The sequence below is a fragment of the Microcaecilia unicolor genome, chromosome 11, assembly GCF_901765095.1.
Source record: "Microcaecilia unicolor chromosome 11, aMicUni1.1, whole genome shotgun sequence".
In the NCBI taxonomy this organism is placed as follows: domain Eukaryota; kingdom Metazoa; phylum Chordata; class Amphibia; order Gymnophiona; family Siphonopidae; genus Microcaecilia; species Microcaecilia unicolor.
The window spans coordinates 195,491,670-195,514,319 of record NC_044041.1 but is presented as its reverse complement, the minus strand read 5'-3'; the positions used below and the strand labels follow the sequence as shown (position 1 = coordinate 195,514,319).

Here is a 22,650-nt window from a genome sequence, read left to right as displayed (position 1 = left end):
AAGAGTGGCCCCTCTTCACTGTGGTAGAAAAAGAACAGCGGTAACCGTGCTCTTGCAGCAGGCAGGAAGGCACTCACATGCGAGGTGACGTGTGTCTTGCGCTCCACAAAGCTTGTCATAAGCTCCGTACCAGGCAATGTGGGTCCGCGTTACCCACTTGAGAATTATGGCCAGCTTGTCCTTTGAGAATAATGAGTGTAATGCTCATGCAGTTGGGGCAATGCTTACATCCCAACATAGCTAAACAGAGTCTCTAGATCAAGCTCAATAATGAACAAAGTGAAATAAGGATGAGAGAGAAAATGGAGACCTTTATTTTAATTTAGCAAGCAGCCAAAAAGGTATGAGAATCAAGGACCATGCTATTTCTTCTACTTCAGAACCAGCAGAAGAACTGAAGGAAGCATGTGGCAATTAAGCAGCATGGGAAACTTATTCACTGAGCACTAATTTTGACCATACACGTGTGGTCTGATAGCATTAACATTCTGCATGTCAATTGAGAATAATTATATAGTACTTAAGGGAACACATTACAAGAATATGCTTTGAAAAAAGTCATTACACCATGAGCTACAAATCTGTTGCCTCCCCCCCTCCCCCTTTTTTTTTAGCTGAGGTTGATAAAGGATGTTATTGGCATGACTGCCACAACTAAATATGTAATTACTTTTTTTTTAATACATTTCTAAGGTTCAAAAAAGGTTGCCAGGTCAATTGTCTTAGTCTAGTTTTAAGATGAAGTATGTGTAAACAAGAGGGGGAAATACATAAAATTAGTTTACTCTCAGAACACAGCCCTCAGCTGCATGTGTAGGGCAATGACATACCTTAACAGTGTCTGTACAAATAGCACATAAACCATGCTTATACATGTACTGTAGTTTATTAAGTAAACTGTAAACAAATTACAGTATATTGCAGACTAAGTCACATACAGATTAAGTTGCAATATTCAGCATGTAACAGGGACTAAATGTTTCAAAAAAGAATCCTATTCTCTTTCAAACATGTACAGAGTTGACTAGCTATCAATCCAGTATTAATTGTACTTAGTAGAAAAAGGGATGCAACAGCTACATCTATAGATTTTAGAACACTTAAAAAAAGTGAAACTTTGCATTGCTTTAGGACACCTAGCATGTGTAGTTTTGATCAACTATACAGTTCTACATTACAGCTTCTAGGGTCACTCTGGAAACAATATAAACACTGACCAGTGAGTAAAGAAAACCCATCTTTGGATATTACAGTAAATTAAAAAAAAAAAAAAAAACCCACACTGCCAGATTGAATAGCATAATTCAATTCTCAGCATCATCTTTGGATTCTTTGTTCTTTCGAACTTCTTCCACTTTCTTGTCCTAAGAAGGGAAAAGAATAACAATTTTAATGCAAAACTCGTTACCTAGGCCTAATCAAAGAAAGGCAAGTAGACACCCACCAATTCTAGAAAGTAGCCATTTACCAAGCAACACGAGGGACCACATTTCCCCAGTGCTACCAAGTTTATGTTCGTTACTGACTAAGGTACAAGTTTAGTCATCTCATCTAAACACATGATTGCATAATCTCACAATACTGTTCCTAATACTTATAGATTGGGCCCACATCACCTGGTGTAAATTGATAAAGAACATCCCATACAGCGAAGATACTTACAGAGGACAGCAGGCTGATTGTTCTCACATGTGGGTCGACGTCCGCCCAGGAAACAGCAAATTTTTCATCAGCAAAAATAAAAAGTTTTGCCAGACCCTTCTGGTGCGCGAACCGCACATGCGCAAATGACTTCCCGCCCGTCGCATGAGCCTGCCTCCTCAGTTTAATGAAAAAGCATTAAAACAAACAAACAACTCCTCCAAAGGGGAGGTGGGTGGGTTTGTGAGAACAATCAGCCTGCTGTCCTCGGAAAATACCTGCTACAGGTAAGTATCTTCGCTTTTTCCGAGGACAAGCAGGCTGCTTGTTCTCACATGTGGGGTATTCCTAGCACCCAGGCTCACTCAAAACAATGAACATTGGTCAATTGGGCTCGCAACGGCGAGGACATAACATAGATTGATCTGAAACAGTAAACAACTAACTGAGAGTGCAGCTTGGAACAGAACAAAATTGGGTCTAAGGGGGTGGAGTTGGATTCGAAACCCCGAACAGATTCTGCAGCACCTACTGCCCAAACCGACTGTTGCGTCGGGTATCCTGCTGAAGGCAGCAGTGAGATGTGAATGTGTGGACTGATGACCACTTTGCAGCCTTGCAAATCTCTTCAATGGAGGCTCACTTTAAGTGAGCCATTGACGCAGCCATGGCTCTTACATTATGAGCCGTGACATGGTCCTCTAGAGACAACCCAGCCTGTGCATAAGTGAAAAATACAATCTGCTAGCCAATTAGAGATTGTGCATTTTCCGATGGCGACTCCTCTCCTGTTGGGGTCGAAAGAAACAAACAACTGGGCGGCCTGTCTAAAGGGCTTTGTCCGCTCCACGTAAAAGGCCAATGCTCTCTTGTAGTCCAAGGTATGCAAACTGCTTTCGCCAGAGCGGGTATGAGAACAGGGAAAAAATGTTGGCAAGACAATTGACTGGTTCAGATGGAACTCCGACACCACCTTTGGCAGGAACTTAGGGTGAGTGCGGAGGACTACTCTGTTGTGATGAAACTTAATATAAGGTGCATGCACTACTAAGGCCTGAAGCTCACTGACCCTACGAGCTGAAGTAACAGCCACCAAGAAAATGACCTTCCAGGTCAAGTACTTCAGATGGCAGAAATTCAGTGGCTCAAAAAGGAGCTTTCATCAACTGGGTGAGAACGATGTTGAGATCCCATGACACTGGTGGAGGTTTGACTGTGGGCTTTGACAAAAGCAAACTTCTCATGAAGCGAACTACTAAAGGCTGTCCAGAGATAGGCTTACCCTCTACACAGCGATAAGCACTAATCGCACTAAAGTGAACCCTTACGGAGTTGGTCTTCAGACCAGATTCCAACAAGTGTAGAAGGTATTCAAGCAGGGTCCGCGTAGGACAAGAAAAAGGATTTAGGGCCTTGCTGTCACACCAAATGGCAAATCTCCATTTGAAAGAGTTGCATTTTTTTTGTGGACTCTTTCCTGGAAGCAAGCAAGACTCGGGAGACACCCTCTGAAAGACCTAAGGAGGCAATTTCTAAGCTCTCAACATCCAGGCCGTGAGGGCCAGAGACTGGAGGTTGGGATGTAGAAGCGACCCCTCGTTCTGGGTGATGAGGGTCGGAAAACAGTCCAATCGCCACGGTTCTTCGGAGGACAACTCTAGAAGAAGAGGGAACCAAATCTGATGGGGCCAAGAGGGCGCAATCAGAATCCTGTTTCCGCGGTTTTGCTTGAGTTTCAGCAAAGTCTTCCCTACTAGAGGTATGGGAGGATACGCATACAGAAGGCCTGTTCCCCAATGTAGGAGAAAGGCATCAGATGCTAGTCTGTCATGGGCCTGAAGCCTGGAACAGAACTGAGGGACCTTGTGATTGATCTGAGTGGCAAAAAGATCCGCCGAGGGGGTGCCCCACGCTCGGAAGATCTTGCGGGCTACTCCCATGTTCAGTAACCACTCATGAAGTTGCATTATCCCGCTCAGTCTGTTGGCCAGACTGTTGTTTACGTCTGCCAGATGAGTGGCTTGCAGAAACATGCCGTGACGGTGCGCCCAAAGCCACATCTGGACGGCTTCCTGACACAGAGGGCAAGATCCGGTGCCCCCCTGCTTGTTGGTGTAATACATAGCAACCTGATTGTCTGTCTGAATTAAAATGATTTGGTTGGACAGCCAATCTCTGAAAGCCTTTAGAGTGTTCCAGATCGCTCGCAGTTCCAGGAGGTTGATCTGAAGACCTTTTTCCTGAAAGGACCAAGCTCCTTGAGTGTGAAGCCCATCTACGTGAGCTCCCCACCCCAGGAGGGATGCATCCGTTGTCAGTACTTTTTGTGGCTGAGGAATTTGGAATGAACGTCCCAAGGTCAAATTGGATCGAATCATCCACCACTGAAGGGAATTCCGAAAATCGGTGGACAGTTGGATTACATCCTCTTGATACCACTGGGAAGCTAGGGTCCACTGAGCTGATCTCATATGTAGATGTGCCATGGGAGTTACATGAACTGTGGAGGCCATGTGCCCCAGAAGTCTCAACATCTGCTGAGCCGTTATCTGTTGAGATGCTCGAACCATGGACAGGAGGTTGTCTGTCCTTGCGTCGGGAAGATAAGCTCGAGCTGTCTTTGTGTTCAACAGAGCCCCAATGAATTCCAACTTCTGTACTGGGGTGAGAAGGGACTTGGAGTAATTGATCGCGAAACCCAGTAGCTGTAGCACCTGAATTATCATTCGCATGGACTGTAGAGCATCTGCCTCTGAGGTGCTCTTCACAAGCCAATCGTTGAGATAAGGGAACACATGCACTCCCAGTCTGCGTAGCGACGCTGCTACTACCGCCAGACACTTTGTAAACACTCTGGGCACAGACGCCAGACTAAAAGGCAATACTCAGTACTGAAAAGTTCCCAGCCGAAATAGACTTTACTACAAGGCCCAAGTTGGATTTGCCAAAGGCCATTCTATTGTCAAAAATTCTTGTTTCTCTGGAACAGCGGGGGTGGGAGGCTTTGCCTTCTCTGTTAGCGAGCTTTGATGCTGAGAAGGCCTGCAACTGGGTGTGCCAAGATTTTTTTTATTTTCAGTCTTGAGGGCGGTTTTAGGGACCGTTTTCTTCGTTATGTTCAGCTTTTATATGCTGAACCCCAGGGCAAAAATTGTCATTAACGGGATTTTATCAGAGACTTTTCCCATTCTCCATGGAACACACCAGAGGTGTCCACTTTCTCCGCTGTTATTTGTTCTCACCCTCGATCCTTTGCTTCGAGATATTTATGCTAATCCAGATATTAAAGAAGTGGAGCTGGGGGGGGGGGGGGGGCACTGCTTCAAGCATGCAGCCTCTTGATCATTTGGAATGTTGAATGATGTATTTTGTTGAATCAATACAAATGTTAACACACTAAAATTGACAAAATTCTGGTTAATAACATGGGTGGTCTCATATGCTGCATACAATTCAGTGGGAGGCTGCATTTGGCCCACAGGATGCCCATTTCTGCACTAGATAGAATCTTAACTGTTTAAGTATGCAGACCATGTGCTCCCCTCCCCCAAAATGAAGTCCCAATAGACTGAGTCAATCCACAGCAGAACTAGGTAGAACTGCAGAGGGATTAAAAATAGGTATTAAAAAGATCAGTATACTAAGGGGCTCATTTTCAAAGCACTTAAGGCTTACAAAGCTACATAGTAACCTACAGAACTTTAAGTCTGTGCTTTGAAAATATTCCTCTAAATATCTGATCTATTTTTGTGATACAGTAACCTAGAAAACAAATGTCTTCAGAACTTGAGGGCAGCAGACAGGTCAAATATAAATCCAGGACCTAGAACTTAAGTCTGAATTTCTATTTTCAAAATCTCAACCTACCTTCTCTCGCAAGCGCTCAAGCTTAGCAGCCATCTGTGCCTCCCGATTCTCTTTGTTGGCTTCCATCTTATGGGTCAGTTTCTCTTCTGCCATTTTGCTGAAGAGATTATTTTCTTCTATTGCTTTTTGAAGCACTTCTTTTTCATGCTCCCGTTTCTCAGCCAGTTGCTTTAAGACTTCAGCTTCATGAGACTAAATATTCCACAACAAGTAATTAGATATCAAAATCTAGGCTAATAGTCACCTGTGGATATAAGCAATGCACACACCAAGGTTACAGAAAACTGTTTTAAACTGGTAAACAAGTTGCTGATGTAAACAATTTCAACTGTGCTGTTAATACAAAAGTGGAGAATTTTTATGAGTCGTCTGTTTAATACTAACCAATAGACCTTAGCACTTAGAATGGAGATACTGAGTTAATGAGAGACCCTCCCAAATGTCAAGTTCTAATTATAAATATGACTATTTACCTTGCGCCTTTCTTCTGCAGCTTCTAATTTCCTCTGAATTTCTTCCAGTGAAACATCTTTCTTTTTGGGAGGAGACAGGGGAAACTCTGGGGCTGATTCACTTGACCGAGGACTCAGTATAAGTTCAAATGCTTGCCCAGAGGCACGCTTCTCTAGTTCTTTCACCTGCATATCTAGAGCAAAAAAGCCAATAAAGTTTTTATAGAGTAGGAAAAATCTTAATCCAGTTTACTCAAAGGAAACATCTCCCACACATTCTCCTCAAGTGTGGAATTTGTTGAAAACCCTCTCCAACAGTTTTATGTGGTGGCTTAACAGTAAGCCTCTCTCCTTGTCAGATTTTCATTGCAAAAGTATTTCCAGCCAGCAGTTCAATTAGCAGGAATCTCAATTGGGAACTCAATTCAACAGTACACGCATTATCTATTAAGATAAACTAGCCCTTACTAATTTTTCTTGCAATTGACCGTATAAGTCTGCCCAGCACTATCCCCGCCTCCCACCACCGGCTCTGGCACAGACCGTATTAAGTCTGCCCAGCACTAGCCCCACCTCCCAACCACCAGCCCTGTGTCCTCTTATAGTGTTGGAATATGTCCACTTTGAGAATCAGGTGCTCAACATTAAAAGTTTATATTTATTTACTTATTTATGGCATTTTATCCCTACATGAATTAGATTTGAACCTGGGATCATTTAATTTTTTTTCCTGGAGTAATGCATTGCCCCCCTCCCCCACCCAGGCTCTCTCCCCGGCTATAGCCAGCTCTGCAATTTGGGGGGGGGGGGGGGGGCAGAGGTGGACCAGGGAGAGAGCCTGTTAAACATTTATCAGCACACCACTGCATATACATATCTTTTTGCTAAAGATTTTTTACATATACATTTTCTATATTTTATTGCTTCATCCTGCCCCCATATTCTGCATTGCCAAATCTCTTCTCAATCATATTATGCATTGCTCTTTCCCAACCCACATTCCCCCCCCCCCCCCCATGATCTACACAGTTTTATCTCTCCACACCCTCCATATTCTGCATTGACCCCTCTTTTTCCCTTCCCATAGACTGCACTGCTCTCTCTCCCCCCTTATCTAGCTTTGCCCCATCTCTTCCCTCCTCCCCCATCACATTGACCCTTCTCGTCTCTCTGTGTTCTCCCCCTCCCGCTGACTCACTCATTTTACTACTAAACATTTCTAAAGCGCTACTAGGGTTACGCAGCACTGTACAGTTTAACAAAGAAGGACAGTCCCTGCTCAAAGGAGCTTACAATCTAAAGGTGGTTTGGGCTCCTGCACTACTAGTCCGCTGCTTCACTGCAGCAGCAAGCAAAAGGGAGGCGCAGGGACGTTTCCCCACTGCAAGCTGCCGCTGGCTCTGCTGGACCAAGAAACAGGAAGTTACATCAAGTGGTAACTTCCCATTTCTGGGTCCCCATACAGCCAGGCGCAGCGCACAGAGAACGTCCCTGTGCCTGCCTTTTTCTTGGTGCTGCTGCTAGCATAGGACATTGGTCAGTGACAACCTATGGCTGTCCCCCCCTCCTCGTGCATAGCTTCCTGTCAGACTGAAAACTCATGTACAGAATTGTGTCAATTATGCTTGCAGAACCCAAGACCCAATGATGTTTTTATACTTTGAATAAGTCGGAGGGGGACGAAGAGCAAGGAAGGTTGTTAAGTATGCCATCATCGGGATCATATTTAAAATTTATTTATTTATACATACATTCTTATATCCCACTGTTATCCAAAAACAGGTTTCAGTTCAAAGTAGCTTACAATTTGCAGTTTGGTGAAATGACATTGTTTTTTTTACAAGTTAGGACATGAAAAGGTCATCAATAGCTTACATGGTTAGTTGTAGAAATTTTTTTACGAGGTAGGATTTCAGTTCCTTTCTGAACTGAAGATTTGGTTATGCTTCTTATGGCTTTTGGTATCGAGTTCCACCATTTGGAGCCCAGGTAACTCCTGCCGTGTATATGGTTTTGTATGTAAGTTTCTGTAGTTGGAGGTGGAGAAGTAAGTAACCTCTGGTTTCTGGGCTTGCATTTCTTGACATCGCCTAAGGTTTAAGGAAAGCCTCTGACCCAGTACCCATAGCAGCTTCTTAAGTACTTTGGGACTGGCCACCTCCTTAGTCTCTCTCTCTCTCATGGCTACCACATCCATAACAGTGAAAGGAAAAGCTTGCTACTTTTGTTCATTTTTACAGCCTCAATATATAGGGCCTGCAGCAGTATGCAATGTCAGCGCTGCAGACAGAACTGATGCCAGATATCTAGGCTGGGGCATATGCGGCCTCTGGCACTGAATAAGGGTATCAACGGTCACTGACTAATATTCAGACTGATGTCCAGTTAACTTTAGCACAAAGTTTAGGACAGCAAGAAAAATACTGTCCTAATTTATGCAGTTACTTAGCCAGTTAATGGACTGAAAAGTCACTGCTAACTTGCTAAGTAGGTGCTCTACCCACACTCTGCCTCTAACCTATCCATTAGGAGATGGCTGGTTAGCGCCAATATTCAACAATTTGTCAGCAGTTAAGTGCTGCTGAATATTAGGTGCCAGGTCACTCAGCTGGGTTTAACTGGGCAGGAGCCTTTCCTGCCTGGTTAAACCCTTTTAAATATCAGGTGAATAGTCCTCATGTTAACTGCATGGCTTCACTTCCATGAAAAAGTCATGCATGGACAGACATGAACAGGCACACAGATCTATAGTTATGTAACTAAAGGGTTAACAAGGGTATCTAGCAAAAAACAAACAAACCAAAAACCAACACCACTGTTTTTTTTGTTTTGTTACATTTGTACCCCGCGCTTTCCCACTCATGGCAGGCTCAATGCGGCTTACATGGGGCAATGGAGGGTTAAGTGACTTGCCCAGAGTCACAAGGAGCTGCCTGTGCCGGGAATCGAACTCTACTGGACTTGCAGGGGCCTCCTACCTTTCTTTCCCAATAAACCTGTCATTGAATTTTGGTTTTCATTTCAAATTAAGGAACAAAACCCCAGCATGACATTTCGCTTATAGTAAAAATAAGTCACCTACCTGAAGTAGCCATAACAGACGAAAAGTAAAACACTTCAAAATATGCACCACTAAATTCAGATGAGATACCTAAAAGACAAAAAATGCCTTCAGCTGTGGTCATGTTATTGCACTATAAACAAAACTGGACACATTAGATGTACCTTTCTACAGCCATACTGCCGTAACATTTAAATATGCAGTATTTCACATTACCAGCATACTTTCATACAAAGAAAGGCAAGACCCTATGACAAAAAAGCCAGTTTTCAAATGTCAAATCAGGCACCTCCAGTCGCATATGCTCAACCATCATGAAGCAATATGACAGCCATTCAGTAGACAGACAGCTTATATGAAAACATTTACTGTACTTATCTGCTACTTTTAACTCAAGCCTTTACAGTAGCAGCTCAAGGCAAATTACATTTAAATACGATGGGTAAATAACCTCTCTGGAGGGCTTAGGATCTCCATTTTGTACAAGGTACAAATAAATACCTTCAAATTTTGTTCATATCGCTTCTACAGCTACTGTTTCTCTCCCATAATACCAATTCTAAAGACAAGTGTGACTACTTTTACACGTATGTTGGGGTTGTACTGTGTATATTTGGGCTGAATGCTTGCTCATCAGTGCACACTATACTTAATTGCAGCTGCTGTAAGGTGTTGATCACTGTACGGTTTGCTTTTACAATAGAGCCATTACCAGTACTGATTCAGTAGCAGGTTGCACGTTGCTTGCAATTCTTTTACGATTGATTTGAAGTCAGTGGCATGAAAACATGCATAATTATTTTACTTCTATCTTTTCTTTAGGTTCCTAGAGTTTATTACCGTGGCTAAGGTAAAATTAGGTCTTACCAAAGCAGTAGACAGAAACCCCAGACATTACGAAGCGCACTCTCCTGCCTCTCCCACTGTACCAAAATGTACTGCACGGGAATTTACAGTGGGGGAAATAAGTATTTGATCCCTTGCTGATTTTGTAAGTTTGCCCACTGACAAAGACATGAGCAGCCCATAATTGAAGGGTAGGTTATTGGTAACAGTGAGAGATAGCACATCACAAATTAAATCCGGAAAATCACATTGTGGAAAGTATATGAATTTATTTGCATTCTGCAGAGGGAAATAAGTATTTGATCCCCCACCAACCAGTAAGAGATCTGGCCCCTACAGACCAGGTAGATGCTCCAAATCAACTCGTTACCTGCATGACAGACAGCTGTCGGCAATGGTCACCTGTATGAAAGACACCTGTCCACAGACTCAGTGAATCAGTCAGACCCTAACCTCTACAAAATGGCCAAGAGCAAGGAGCTGTCTAAGGATGTCAGGGACAAGATCATACACCTGCACAAGGCTGGAATGGGCTACAAAACCATCAGTAAGACGCTGGGCGAGAAGGAGACAACTGTTGGTGCCATAGTAAGAAAATGGAAGAAGTACAAAATGACTGTCAATCGACAAAGATCTGGGGCTCCACGCAAAATCTCACCTCGTGGGGTATCCTTGATCATGAGGAAGGTTAGAAATCAGCCTACAACTACAAGGGGGGAACTTGTCAATGATCTCAAGGCAGCTGGGACCACTGTCACCACGAAAACCATTGGTAACACATTACGACATAACGGATTGCAATCCTGCAGTGCCTGCAAGGTCCCCCTGCTCCGGAAGGCACATGTGACGGCCCGTCTGAAGTTTGCCAGTGAACACCTGGATGATGTCGAGAGTGATTGGGAGAAGGTGCTGTGGTCAGATGAGACAAAAATTGAGCTCTTTGGCATGAACTAAACTCGCCGTGTTTGGAGGAAGAGAAATGCTGCCTATGACCCAAAGAACACCGTCCCCACTGTCAAGCATGGAGGTGGAAATGTTATGTTTTGGGGGTGTTTCTCTGCTAAGGGCACAGGACTACTTCACCGCATCAATGGGAGAATGGATGGGGCCATGTACCGTACAATTCTGAGTGACAACCTCCTTCCCTCCGCCAGGGCCTTAAAAATGGGTCGTGGCTGGGTCTTCCAGCACGACAATGACCCAAAACATACAGCCAAGGCAACAAAGGAGTGGCTCAGGAAGAAGCACATTAGGGTCATGGAGTGGCCTAGCCAGTCACCAGACCTTAATCCCATTGAAAACTTATGGAGGGAGCTGAAGCTGCGAGTTGCCAAGCGACAGCCCAGAACTCTTAATGATTTAGAGATGATCTGCAAAGAGGAGTGGACCAAAATTCCTCCTGACATGTGTGCAAACCTCATCATCAACTACAGAAGACGTCTGACCGCTGTGCTTGCCAACAAGGGTTTTGCCACCAAGTATTAGGTCTTGTTTGCCAGAGGGATTAAATACTTATTTCCCTCTGCAGAATGCAAATAAATTCATATACTTTCCACAATGTGATTTTCCGGATTTAATTTGTGATGTGCTATCTCTCACTGTTACCAATAACCTACCCTTCAATTATGGGCTGCTCATGTCTTTGTCAGTGGGCAAACTTACAAAATCAGCAAGGGATCAAATACTTATTTCCCCCACTGTATGTCACTGCAACCACAGTGCTCCACAGCTAACCAGCTGCCACTGACGAATTGTCTTGCTTCTCTTCATTTCTTTCTTTCTTTTTTTTTTTAAATTCCAACAGACCAAACAGATGAACCGGAATTGAACAAACCTATAGAGAAAACAACAAACTCATAGAATACTAGTACCAGGGAGGGCCTCTGGATTGATCTGCGTCCCACAGCTCAATCCAGAGACTTGTGGGATGTACCAAAGCAGTCCTCAAGTAGGGTGTGACCCTTCGGCCCCAACAGCCTGCACAAAAGCCCCAAACGCTGCGTCCTGCCGCGCAGCCACATCCAAACGGTAGTTTCCTTGCAAAGGTATGCACCGAAGCCCAAGTTGCCGCCCTGCAAATCTTTTCCAACGGCACTAAACGACACTCCGCAAAGGATGTAGCTTGAGCCCTTGTCGAATGGGCCCGCACGTGAAGAGGAGCCACTTTCCCCAGAACTAAATATGCGGAGACAATCGCCTCCCACAGCCACCGTGCCACTGTGGCTTTCGAAGCCATGTTATCCTTATTCCATCCTGCAAAGAGCACAAATGGTCCGAACGCCGGAAGGAATTTGTGACCTCCAAATACCGGATAAGAACACAGCTCACGTCCAAACAGCGCAAAGCCCGGAAGTTGTCTGGATAGTCTGCCTTCTGAAAAGCTGGCAACATCACCGACTGGTTCAAATGAAAGCAAGACACCACTTTGGGCAGGAAGGATGGAACTGTCCTGATGCAGACCCCAGCGAAACGTAGAAAGAGATCCCTGCAGGATAAAGCTTGAAGCTCCGACACCCGCCTTGCCGAGGCCATGGCCACCAGAAACACAGCCTTCAACGTAATATCCTTTAGAGGTGCCTCAGACAGAGGCTCAAACGGAGGACGCAGCATCGCCCGCAGTACCAAATTGAGGCTCCACTCCGGAAGAACCGGAAACCGTGGCCGAACATGGTTAACCCCCCCCCCCCCACACACACAGAAATCGCACCACATCCAAATGCCAGGGAGCGACCATGTAGACGGCCCCTAACACGCCAAGGCCACCACCTGCACCTTTCAAGGAGCTCAAGGATAGAGCTTTATCCAGTCTGTCCTGCAAAAAATCCAGGATTGATTGTATCGAAGCCGACTCTGCTGCAAGTCCCGAAGAAGCACACCACGAGACAAAGGTGCGCCAGACACGCGCATAGGTCGATGATGTAGAGCGCTTCTGAGCCTGCAACATCTAACTATGACCTTCTTGGAATAGCCCCTCCATCTGAGACGTGCCCTTTCAAGAGCCATGCCATAAGCCCAAAGCGAGTGGGATTCTCCATTACTACTGGGCCCTGGCGCAGCAGGTCGGGTTGCACCGACAACCGAAACAGCTTGTCGACTATTAACCGAACCAGATCCGCGTACCAAGGCCATCTGGCCCAGTCCAGAGCCACCAGGATCACCTGAATGTCGTGGCCCAATCACCCGACCTATCATGGGCCACGGAGGAAACACGTACAGAAGGACCTCTGGCCAGGGCTGAAGAAGAGCGTCTATGCCTTCGGACCCATACTCCCTGCTGAAAAACCGGGAGGTTTTGGTACTGGAGCAGCGAGCCATCAGATTGAACGCCGGAATCCCCCAGAGCTCCGTGATCTGATGGAACGCCTGTTGTGAAAGCTCCCACTCCTGGATCCAGCTGATTCCGGCTGAGGAAGTCCGCCTGAGTATTTAGGACTCCTGCAATGTGAGCTGCCAACAGGAAGTACAGATGATGCTCCAACCATACGCATAGAAGCACCGCCTCCTTCGCGAGCTGAGCGCTCCTGGTGCCCCTGTCTGTTGACATAGGCCACCACCGTGGCATTGTCAGATAGAACCCTGACTGTCCATGCAGAATCATCCTGAACGCCTGCAGCGCCAGACGAATTGCCCGTAATTCCAAAAGATTGATTGGCCAAGCCACTTCCGTCTGAGACCAGATTCCCTGGGCTGTCTGACCGAGAGACAATGCGCCCCCCCCCCCAACCTGACAGGCTGGCATCTGTGGTCACCACCAGCCAATTCAGAGACATGAGGGGCATTCCCCTCTGCAGATTCAGCGCTAGCAGCCACCAGCGCATGGCTAACCGGGCGCGTGGGGTCCAAGGAATCCGGATCGTATAATCCTCTGACAGAGGTGACTAATGGCAGAGGAGGGATCACTGCAGGGGGTGCATATGACCCCTGGCACCACATCTAAGGTGGCTGCCGTGGACCCCAGCACCTGTACATAGTCCCAAGCGCTGGGCGCCGGGTTCTGCAACAGGGAAGAAAGTTGACTCTGTAGGAGTAGCCTGCGCGCCTCTGGCTTAAACACTTTGCCAACCTGGGTATCGAGCAGCACCCCCAGGTACTACCCACCCCAGAGAACGGAGTAGGTGAAGCACCCGGGCACTGTCCTCGCGAGAGGGTGCGCGGATGAGCCAATTGTCTAGATACGGGTGAACCTGAATTCTCTGAGACCGCACGTAAGCGGCGACGACCACCATAACCTTGGAAAAGGTACGAGGGGCTGTCACCAGCCCGAATGGCATGGCCTGAAATTGGTAATGCTGACTAGGAACCGCGAAGCGGAGGAACCGCTGATGCGGCAGCCAAATGGGAATATGCAGATATGCTTCCTTGATGGCATTGGCATTCTCGTCGCTGGAGAAGTCAGGAAACACAGCCCTCCCACGCGCAGAAACTGGCCTCAGTCTAGTGCCCAAGTTTGGTCTGAGGAAATTAAAACCCGCACGGCCCCAAACGTGTTTTTTTTTATTTTATTAGTTTGTAGCAGAGGCAGGAGAGAAGTGCAGCCGGCCCTCAGACCCAGGACGTAATTTGGGAGGCTGGGAGCAGAGACGGGGAGGGACTTGGCTACATCAGGTATACCCCTAGCTACAAACAGCTTCTCAACCCCCCTACAGGCTCAACAGTTCCAGAGGGAACGGGATAGGAGCCAGATCACTACTTAGCTGCACTGGTATGACCCTCCACCTGCTGGATAGAGAGAATACTGAGGTTTGGATGGCTGCACATGACCACATATAGCAAACCTTGGAGTTCTCTCTATCTCCAATTGATGGTTGAGGGACATAACCCACAAGTCTCTGGACTGATCTGTGGGACGCAATGGAAAGCGTATTCCAATTCCACCATCTCAATTCAGCTTCAAAACAACCTGCGGTCCCACACCACCGCCCTAACTAGTACAACAAAGGGGCTCAGCACCCCGCCCCCTTGCCACGGATTGGCCAATGGCGCGTCGCCAGCTTAGCCAATCGCGACAAAGCCTGTTATTCTAGCCCACCACCGCACGCGTCCAAAAGAATTCAAAACAATGAAGCGCGAGGAACAAAACGGCCGCATCCAGCATAAAGCGCACGCCAGCCCTGTCCCGCCCATCACAGGAGCCCCACCTCTTTACAGGAGGGAGGGCGGAGCAGAAGGGCGCTTAGGCGGACCCCGTTTGGCTCCCGGAACTGTCAATCAGCGAGGCCTGGCGGCGCGCGCACGGCCACCACATGATAAGCGGTTGAACCCAGCGTTCAAACCTGCAGAATGGCGGGTAGCCCCGGGCGGTGAGAACAAGCAAATGCCCTCCCCCACCACCTATTTCCAACTTCTGTCTCCACGAGGAAATAATGACAGAACGATCTATACGGACGGTCAACCGTGGTGATAAGGTAGACAGGAGGCGACTAGTGCGCTTCTCCACCGAAGTTCGGGGGGGGGGTGGGGGAGGGGGTTACTAGAATAGCTCACGATGATACACCCGTTATTTATTGTTCACTCGCTCCTTGTCCAAATTGCAGAGCGAATGCCGAGCACGGGGAGCAGCACGCGCGCACCCCCCCCCCCCCCCCCCGTCTGCAACCACCACCTCCACCTGTCTCACTAAAAAGATGCTGGCAAATCCTCTAGTCGCACCCGCCCACCCAATAAATGCACTGCCGAAAGGGTCCGTCCGAGTAAACAAAGGGGGGGAGGGGGGTCTTCGCTTATAGGGGGGGGGAAGGGAGGGAGTTTTTGGTCAGCCGTAAAGGGAAATGGGACTTGATATAGCGCCTTTCTGAAGTTTTTTGCAACTACATTCAAAGCGGTTTACATCGATTCAGAAAGGGGAGAGAGAGGATGAAGTAAAACAGTAGCTCGCTACTCACACCCACCTGCTCCGGCAGCCTGCCTAAGTGAGCATAAATGCCCCAACGGTGGCGAACAAAAGCGCCAAACGCCGCCACGTGACGCAGCCAGCCTCACTGACATTGGTGGAGAGACTGGGCACGTGCCGCCCCCTCACCCGCCTATGTAAGGGAGGATGACATCTCCTACTCCTAGGTAAACAATTTGAACGGGGCGCATCTTGGGAAATGTAGTTGTGCATAATCCGATTAAGGACCTATAATAAATGCCAAAAAAAGACTGCTTAGAGTTGTAGCTGCAGGATAAACCCTCCACCCCCTCTTTGTCTTTAGAGTTGTAACTGACCCCTTGCAATCTACCTCCTCTGTGCTATACAACAGGGCTTCTCAACCCAATCGCCAGGACACAGCCAGGTAGGTCCACAGGACCTCCACAAACAATATGCATGAAATTTAGAGACTATTGATAAACCATGGATTAATGAGAAAATCCTGAAGGGGTGAACAAACGTGGATAAAGGTAACTAGGTTGATATTGTGTATCTGGATTTTCAGAAGTACCTCATGAAAGACTCCAGAGGAAATTGCAGAGTCAAGGGATAGAAGGCAGTGTTCTATCGTGGATTAAAAACTGGTTAAGTGATAGAAAACAGAGAGTAGGGTTAAATGGACAGTATTCTCAATGGAGAAGGGTAGTTAGTGGGGTTCCCCAGGTGTCTGTACTTGGACTGCGGCTTTTTAGCATATTTTTAATTATCTGGAGATGGGAGTAACTAGTGAGGTAATTGCTGAGGACACAAAGTTATTCGAAGTTGTTTAATCGCAAGAGGATTGTGAAAAATTACAACAGGACCTTACGAGACTGGGCATCAAAATGGCAGATGACAATGTGAGCAAGTGCAAAGCAATGCACATGGGAAAGAGGAACCTGAACTATAGTTACACGATGCAAGGTTCCACATTAGGAATCACCAACCAGGAAAGGGATCTAGGTGTCATCGATGATACATTTAAAACCCTCTGCTCAGTATGCAGTGCGGCTAAGAAAGCAAATAGAAAGGTAGGTATTATGAGGAATGGAATACTACTACTACTTATCACCTAAAGCGCTACTAGACGTACACAGCACTGTACACTTGAACATGAAGAGACAGTCCCTGCTTCACAGAGCTTACAATCTAATTAGGACGGACAAACAAGAGATAAGAGAATATTAAAGTGAGGATGATAAAATAAGGGTTCTGAACAAGTGAATAAGGGTTAGGAGTTAAAAGCAGCATCAAAAAGGTGGGCTTTTAGCTTAGATTTGAAGACGGCCAGAGATGGAGCTTGACATACCAGCTCAGGAAGTCTATTCCAGGCATATGGTGCAGCAAGATAAAAGGAACGGAGTCTGGAGTTAGCAGTGGAGGAGAAGAGTGCAGATAAGAGAGATTTACCCAGTGAACGGAGTTCCCAGGGAGAGATGACAGTGGAGAGGTACTGAGGAGCTGCAGAGTGAATGCACTTATAGGTCAATAAGAGGAGTTTGAACTATATGCAGAAACGGATAGGAAGCCAGTGAAGTGACAAAATTTAGGATGCCATAATGCCTTTGTATTGCTCCATGGTGCGACTGGACCTTGAATACTGTGTGCAATTCTAGTCACCGCATCTAAAAATAGTAGAATTAGAAAAGGTACAGAGAAAAGTGATGAAAATGATAAAGGGGATGGGGCGACTTCCCTATGAGGAAAGGCTAAAGTGGCTAGGGCTCTTCAGCTTGGAGAAAAGACAGCTGAGGAGAGCTATAGAGATCTATAAAATAGTGAGTGGAGTGGAACCAGTACATGTGAATTGCTTGTTTACGCTTTCCAAAAATACTTGGACTAGGGGACATGCAATAAAGCTACAAAGTAGTAAATTTAAAACAAATTGGAGAAAATATTTCTTTACTTAAAGTGTAATTAAACTCTGGAATTTGTTGCCAGAGAATGTGGTAAAAGCAGTTAGCTTAGCGGGGTTTAAAAAAGGTTTGGCTAGCTTCCTAAAAGAAAAGTCCATAAGCCATTATTAAGATGGACCTGGGGAAAATCCACTGCTTATTTCTAGGATAAGCAGCATAGAATGTACTGTTTTGGGATCTTGCTGGGTATTGTAACCTGGATTGGCCACTGTTGGAAACAGGATGCTGGGCTTGATAGACCTTCAGTCTGTCCCAGATAGCAACTCTTTATGTTCTTGCGTATTCACCATGGCCATCCTGAAAACCATCTTGCTAGGTGTGGGACTGGGCTGAGAACCTCTACTGTATACAGACTGGTAGCGCTATAGAAATGATTTGTAGTAGTATACAGAACCTCTGTTTTTAGCCACACCTTTTTGGAATTCTGTCATTGCAAATTATCCCTTTCAGCTGCTAAGCAGGTTGTAGATTCAAACATTTATTTATTTATCTGTAACATTTATATCCCACATATTAGCAGGCTCAATGTGACTTACAAAATACCGTAATGGTGAACGCCAAGTACGGTAGGTATTAAACAAATACAATTAGAAAAAGGGTAAGGTAGGAATAAATGGGTACAATAAGGGACAAGGAAATAAGAAATAAAAATGTCCACTGCAATGTATGTATAGATGCATTGTAGAGTTGAGGCATTTAAGTAGAATCAGTATGATCTCCCTCACTGCAATTTCAGCTTGAATAAAATCAGAGGAAATGCCAATTTTCCTTTAAATATTCCACAAATTGTGCTATATAAAATGATGTGATATTTTTGTTTTAAATGAATTCTGTAAATATATTACAAAATAATTTTAAAATGGCAAGAAAAAGATAATATACATCATAGTATATACATATCTAACAATACACATGTACTTAAAAATTCATAAAAGTTAATATACCAATCTAGTCCCCATTATGAGAAAAGGAAGAACTATATGGTACCAATTCCTTTATCTAAGCACAACCCATTTTCCATCCCCAACTAGTAAGCTCTTCAAATTTCGATATTTATGCATTTTATTGCGATCTACAAACATATTACAGGCCACTTTAATGAGACAATCTGTAGATTCAAAATTAGTATCCCAAATCTCATATATACTGTCCTCTTTAATTTGCGTTCAGCATTACTTTTGAGTATTTTGTAAAATGAAACTGATGACTCGGATATCTTTGAGAAATCGATAATCAAAGTTGCTCAGCAGGTTCTGTTCAGAGGATGAAGACAAAGCCTGCTACTACCGTGGTAAGCAGCAATATAACACTTAAAAGTGTCAGAGAGAAAGATTTCACCTGGGATCTTGAGCAGCGAGTCAATTGCTAACGATTATTAAATATTAACAGGGAAAAGAAAATTTCGGTAATGCATCTTTGTTATTGCTTTGAAAATGGAGGTAAACAAGAAAAATGACCTAGCTAGAACTACTTATGTCACAGTTCCTAATTAGCCTTTTGTACAATTTGCTTTAAATATAGTAATGTTCTCAAACCACTTCGGTCATGAAACAGTTAAATAACACCTATTCAAACAGAAATTAGATCAAGTCTGTCTATTAAAAACAGCAGAATAGGAGCTATGTTCAGAAGAGCATTTTGTAGTTCCTGCTTATCAATAGAAATCAAACAAAATAAAACATGGAAAAGAAAATAAGATGATACCTTTTTTATTGGACATAACTTAATACATTTCTTGATTAGCTTTCGAAGGTTGCCCTTCTTCCTCAGATCGGAAATAAGCAAATGTGCTAGCTGACAGTGTATGTAAGTGAAAACATTCAAGCATTACTATGACAGTCTGACAGGGTGGGAGGATGGGGGTGGGTAGGAGGTATGCATGGGGACATCAAAGCATATCATTGATATTTTAACAGGATGGGTGTGGATAGGTGAGGGGTGGGGTGATCAACAGAAACATACAGCTTTATGGTTTATAATGGGCTAGGAACCCCAGATCCTTGTTAAGTCCTTTCTGTTGGGTGTTAAAATATTCAATCATTCTGACTTCAAAGGTCTTACGTTCTTGTTTGAAATCATGCTGAATACTTTGGGTTACATAAAATCTTTTGTTGAATGTACCATCAACATGGGCTTCAAACTTCAAAATAATTTTGACTGAGGAAATATAAAGTGATGTACCAAGAACAGTGCAGTCTTAACAATTTCAATATCTATTTATACAGTCTGTTTTAACACCTTCAAATATAGTTCAATTTGCACAGATGTCAGCTAATTCGTGGGAGATCAGTCTGCCGTGGCACATCATTATGGGTAAAAAAAATATATCTGACCTCCTTAACATCATGCTTGTCCGTAACTTAGAGTGATGCAAAAGACGTGTATTTACTGATAACAGTGGATCCCAAGAAGGATGCATATTACTATATAGCTAATTCTGAGGGAACCTATGTTGTCCCAAAATTGATCTAGGTAGGCAATTATGTCTGGTTGTGATTGTTCTGTTTGACATGTGTGTGGACAACTGACTCTGATCACCTGCGATGGCTTCTGAAGTCCCAGCAAGATCCCCTGATAAAATGGATTGGAAGGTGGAGGATATGGGGTAATTTGTTACAGCAGCAGAAACCCTGGGTTGTTTCTGGCTTACCCCTTCCCCCCATCTCAACCCTTGGCAAGACTCCGATCCCCCCCCCCCCCCCCATCTCAACCCTTGGCAAGACTCTGATCCCACCCCCCCACCACCACTGCTGCACCTGCTGCTGTGCTATCTCGGTCTCCATGGAAACTGTTGATGGGAATAAGGAAGGACTGGAGGCCCAGACTATGCAGGCTTGCTGGGGGAGATATGTTTGCATCTGTTGTGACATTAAGCTTGGAATGACATTCCATTCATCTTCTATAAAAACAGTTTATCCAGGCTACAGGTTTGCATCACACTTATGCACTAAATCTTCTATGTCTTACGTTCTCTGTAATGTACAACCTGCCTGGCACGGAGAAACACATATAAGTAATGCAACCAGTGACAAGGTCTCTCTCATTTCAGCATAATGCCTGATAACAATGGTTTACTAATTGTAGTTTCCTGCATGGGTGGCAGGTCAACAGCATGTTTACAATTGGGTCACGCCTGAACATAAAACTGTGCAACTTTGCTTTGATGAAGGCAGATGCAGTAAGAAATAGCAAGACACGGCTCAAAGTTTTCTGGATGGTCTGAATCTATATATGGTAGGATTGGCAGGTTTCAATGCACAGCTCAGTTCTTGTATTTGATTTTGTTCAAAGCCCAAAAAACGATGTGTTGCACTGTGAGATAGTGGAAGAAAGTGGAACTGTTCTAGAGTCTAGACTGAGAGCAGAGCAGAAATCTTCTGTTGCTGGAGGTTTGCTGGTTGGAGAGGAGGGGTAATATTTACTCCCCAAACATTTTATACAGCCACCTTAGTGGTATACAGTTCCATTTAAAAGAAGCACGATTAAAAGCATAAGAAATACAGACCCAGTTACTGTGGACACCAATGAAATAGGGAGACTTGAAAGGCACGCATAGCATCTGTCATGAACAGCATCACTAGCTTATCCTTTTTCTGCCTTCCACAATGAACGAGTATAGCCTGAATTGGCAATACCTCTTCTTTTAAGCTTGGATCTGTGGCTTTCAAACTAGGACAGATGGCCAGACCCCTGGGGCCATGGGTAGGATTTAAAGGACTACAAGATCACAGTTCTCGTGTTAAGAGGAAAATATAAGACATCTTCATGTAACCAGGAATCATTCAACTACAATAAACACAAGATCCATGATCTGTTAAGAGGCCGTCTTTGTTTCCGAGTAAAACTTAGCGAAGTCCTATTATTTTGAAAATTAAGGCCTTGTTTTCAAGCTTTGTCCAAGAAATATTTGCTTTTCACATGTTAAATGGCCAGATGACCCCATGCAGAAGGAGCCATCCTTTTAATTTGTTGGTTGAAAATGGGTAGGCTTCATCTCTGTCCCTCCAAAGAGCTCATTTCACATCTGAATAGAGACTGGTCCCTTCCCTCCTAGAAGTCTTGTTTGGAAATCTAGTGCCAGGCAAGCCAAGCCTTACATAATCCCTTAAAACAACACTTGCGATCTATGTTCAGAATTAACACCTTATACACATCAACAACATTTCTAGTTACATTGCCTCCCATGCTAGGGTGCTTCTATTTCTTTGCAGGGTGTAGACCTTTTTGAATATTATTTGTTTCAAAGTCAGAAGTGTGGGGGCTTAGGCATATCAACATAGAAGCATTTTGATGTCAGATAAAGGTCCTATGGCCCATCCAGTCGTCACAGTCATATAATCTGCTATCTCTTCCTCCCCCTAAGGGATTCAGATACAGTCCTCGTCTCCATCACTTCCACTGGAAGGTCATTCCATGTATCTACCACCCTTTCTGTAAAGAAGTACTTCCTTAGGTTACTTTTGAGTCTACCCCCTTCAACTTCATTTTATGCTCTCTCATTCCAGAGCTTCCTTTCAGTGCATTTATGTCTTATAAATATTTAAATGCCTCAATCATATTCCCTCTTTTTTTTTCAAGGCATACACATTGAGGTCTCTGAGTCTGTCTCTATGCTTTGTGATGAAGACCACTGACCATTGTAGTAGCCACCCGACTGACTCCATCCTGGTTAACGTAACTTTCTGCGTCATCCCGTCCATGTCCTGTTTCCTCTGGCACTGGGCCTACCTATGCTAGAGGAAACAAGCAGCCAGGCACTTGCGACCTAGACTGGCCACAGTCAGAAACAGGATGCTGGGCTCAATGGATCTTGGTCTGAGCCAGCATGGTTTTTTTTTCTTACATTAGTACTGCTTTGGTGGAAAAAGCTAGGTGAGTTTCTCTGCACATTGATGGTAACTCTTAAAATGATGCAGCCAGTTTTTCAAAATGTATTCTATAGATTAAAAAAAACTCATTGGGGGAAAAATACCCCTA

At 44.8% G+C, this 22,650-nt stretch overlaps 1 protein-coding gene across 3 annotated transcripts; it reads right to left on the bottom strand.

The window, feature by feature from the left end:
• Positions 1 to 679: 679 nt before the first annotated feature.
• On the bottom strand, positions 680 to 15,789 carry STMN1 (stathmin 1). Of its 3 annotated transcripts, XM_030217357.1 has the most exons (6): positions 15,756 to 15,772; positions 14,584 to 14,586; positions 9,043 to 9,111; positions 5,982 to 6,154; positions 5,509 to 5,700; positions 680 to 1,364 (listed from the first exon to the last, which is right to left on the bottom strand). In XM_030217357.1, exons 3-6 carry the CDS (start codon positions 9,053 to 9,055, stop codon positions 1,305 to 1,307), a joined length of 438 nt encoding a protein of 145 aa, XP_030073217.1. In that variant the 5' UTR covers positions 9,056 to 9,111; positions 14,584 to 14,586; positions 15,756 to 15,772; the 3' UTR covers positions 680 to 1,304. The 3 variants fall into 3 exon arrangements, with proteins under 3 accessions (XP_030073217.1, XP_030073215.1, XP_030073216.1); XM_030217355.1 differs by lacking the exon at positions 14,584 to 14,586 and having other exon boundaries at positions 15,756 to 15,789; XM_030217356.1 differs by lacking the exon at positions 14,584 to 14,586 and having other exon boundaries at positions 15,750 to 15,768.
• Positions 15,790 to 22,650: the final 6,861 nt, after the last annotated feature.